This window comes from Enhydra lutris, unplaced genomic scaffold, assembly GCF_002288905.1.
Source record: "Enhydra lutris kenyoni isolate GAN:26980312 unplaced genomic scaffold, ASM228890v2 scaffoldscaffold51, whole genome shotgun sequence".
Taxonomy (NCBI): domain Eukaryota; kingdom Metazoa; phylum Chordata; class Mammalia; order Carnivora; family Mustelidae; genus Enhydra; species Enhydra lutris.
In genome coordinates this window covers 11,922,949-11,924,819 of record NW_019154135.1, presented here as the reverse complement: position 1 = coordinate 11,924,819, position 1,871 = coordinate 11,922,949, and the positions used below count along the sequence as shown (strand labels likewise).

The 1,871-nt window shown below is 45.3% G+C and overlaps 1 protein-coding gene across 1 annotated transcript in view; it reads right to left on the bottom strand.

Annotated features, from left to right (window-relative positions):
• The window catches only part of LOC111157082 (Sad1 and UNC84 domain containing 3), a 19,181-nt gene that overhangs the window by 6,643 nt on the left and 10,667 nt on the right, over positions 1–1,871 (bottom strand). The window contains exon 7 of the mRNA XM_022518306.1: positions 1,054–1,169. Coding sequence (XP_022374014.1) covers positions 1,054–1,169 — 116 coding nt within the window. The remainder of the gene's footprint in view (positions 1–1,053; positions 1,170–1,871) is intronic.

Below are 1,871 nucleotides of genomic sequence, written 5' to 3'. Positions count from 1 at the left end.
GGTGGTGGTGATGATGATGGTGATGGTGGTTGTGATGATGGTAGTGGAGGTGATGGTGGTTGTGATGCTGGTGGTGGAGGTGATGGTGGTGGTGCTGATGGCGGTGGTGACGATGGTGGTGGAGGTGATGTTGGTGATGGTGGTGGTGATGATGATGGTGATGGTGGTTGTCATGATGGTGGTGGAGATGATGGTGGTTGTGATAGTGCTGGTGGTCAAAGTAGTGGTGGTGGTAAGGAAGAAAATGTACCATGTTCTAGATCTAGAGTCTGCAATGAGATCTGCACGATTGCTCCTGAGGTTATTCCTCCCTTGGAAAAGGACATCAGGTTTGTAGACGGTAGTCAAGAGCAGCCCTACCATCTGCTGGTGTCTACTTAGAGTCTTCTGAATTGCACTCACATGTTGGTGGAAATCTTATTTGGAAATCTCTCCTGTTACACTTGGACTTTGGAGGAATGTGTTGGTCTGGAAAGAGGGGGGCACAGTGCTGACACTTAGGGGTGAGAACCTGGAGCTAACATTTGCTGAAAGACTGAAGTTTTCAACAGAAAAGGGGGGCCACAGGATCAACTTCAGGAAGAGATATGGAATGCAAATGTCCTATTTAAGAAATAAACTAGCTTACTGATTTTAAAATAATAAAAACAATCAATAATTAATCAATTGTAGTTTACTGCTTATAAAATAAGAGATAATTTATATAGTTTGATGACTATTAAAATGCAAGTACGGGGAGCCTGGGTGGCTCAGCTGGTTAAGCATCTGACTCTTGATTTCAGCTCAGGTCAGGATCTCAGGGTCGTGAGATTGAGCCCCACATCAGGCTCTGCCCTCAGCATGGAGTCTGCTTGGGATTCTCAATCTCTCTCTGTCTCTCCCTTCCCCTCCCCCCAAAATGAAATAATAAAATAAAATAAAATAAAATGCAAGGTGAGGGTTTCAGGTGCTGTGACAAATTCAGATGGCTGCGATTTTGAGTGTTAGTATCTTCATGATAAATAGGAACAGAATCCTCTGATACAAACGGGTTCCTCCGAGTCTCACTTTTACCTGGAGAATAATATCTGGGGGCATTTCATAAGTTAAGAACCCGATCCCATGCCAGTAAAGTTTCGCTTTATTATTTTTGTAACTTTCCGACGTCCCAGCTTCAACGACAGAGGCCCCTGCAAAGACAAAAGTATTTGAAAAATAAAGAAGTACACGTCTCAAAACGCATCACTTCTGTTTTCACAGCGCTGTTGGACAAGCATTCCCAGGTGAACTGCAAGTGAGGTGAGACTCACACTTGGGACTTGGCCGGGAGAGCACGGCTTCCCGCTCTCACTGCGGCGGAGAATTGGTCACTTTGGGACGACATTCTTGCTCCGTGTGGTTTCACAGCATTTCTGAAACGGGTATGGAGTGAATTCCAGAACTGATTCAGAGGTGCAAATAGGATGTGGGCTGTTTACTACCTAAACAGAGGCACAGACGCCCACTTCTTAACAGCCCAACCTACTTAAAAGCAAAACAAAAAAAGCATAAAAAACACTATCAAGGGCGCCTGAGTGTCTCGGGCAGTGAAGCAGCTGACTGTTGGTTTTGGCTCAGGTCCCAATCTCTGCTCTTTGTATTTTGTCCAGATCTTTCAGCTGCATGTACGCGGAGGGGCTCTCTCCATCTTGGCCCAGCCAGAAGATGGCCCCATGTTTCATGCTCACATTTATTGAGAAACCATCACGTATCCTGCTCGTCCTTGTTCTACACAATCTCTGGGTTTACCTTCGTCGTCATGGATTTTTCGAGATGGAAGCTGCATGTGCATTCAATACAGAAGAGGAAAGAAAGCACAAGAAGGGCGTGTCTGAATGCCAGTACTTAAAAAG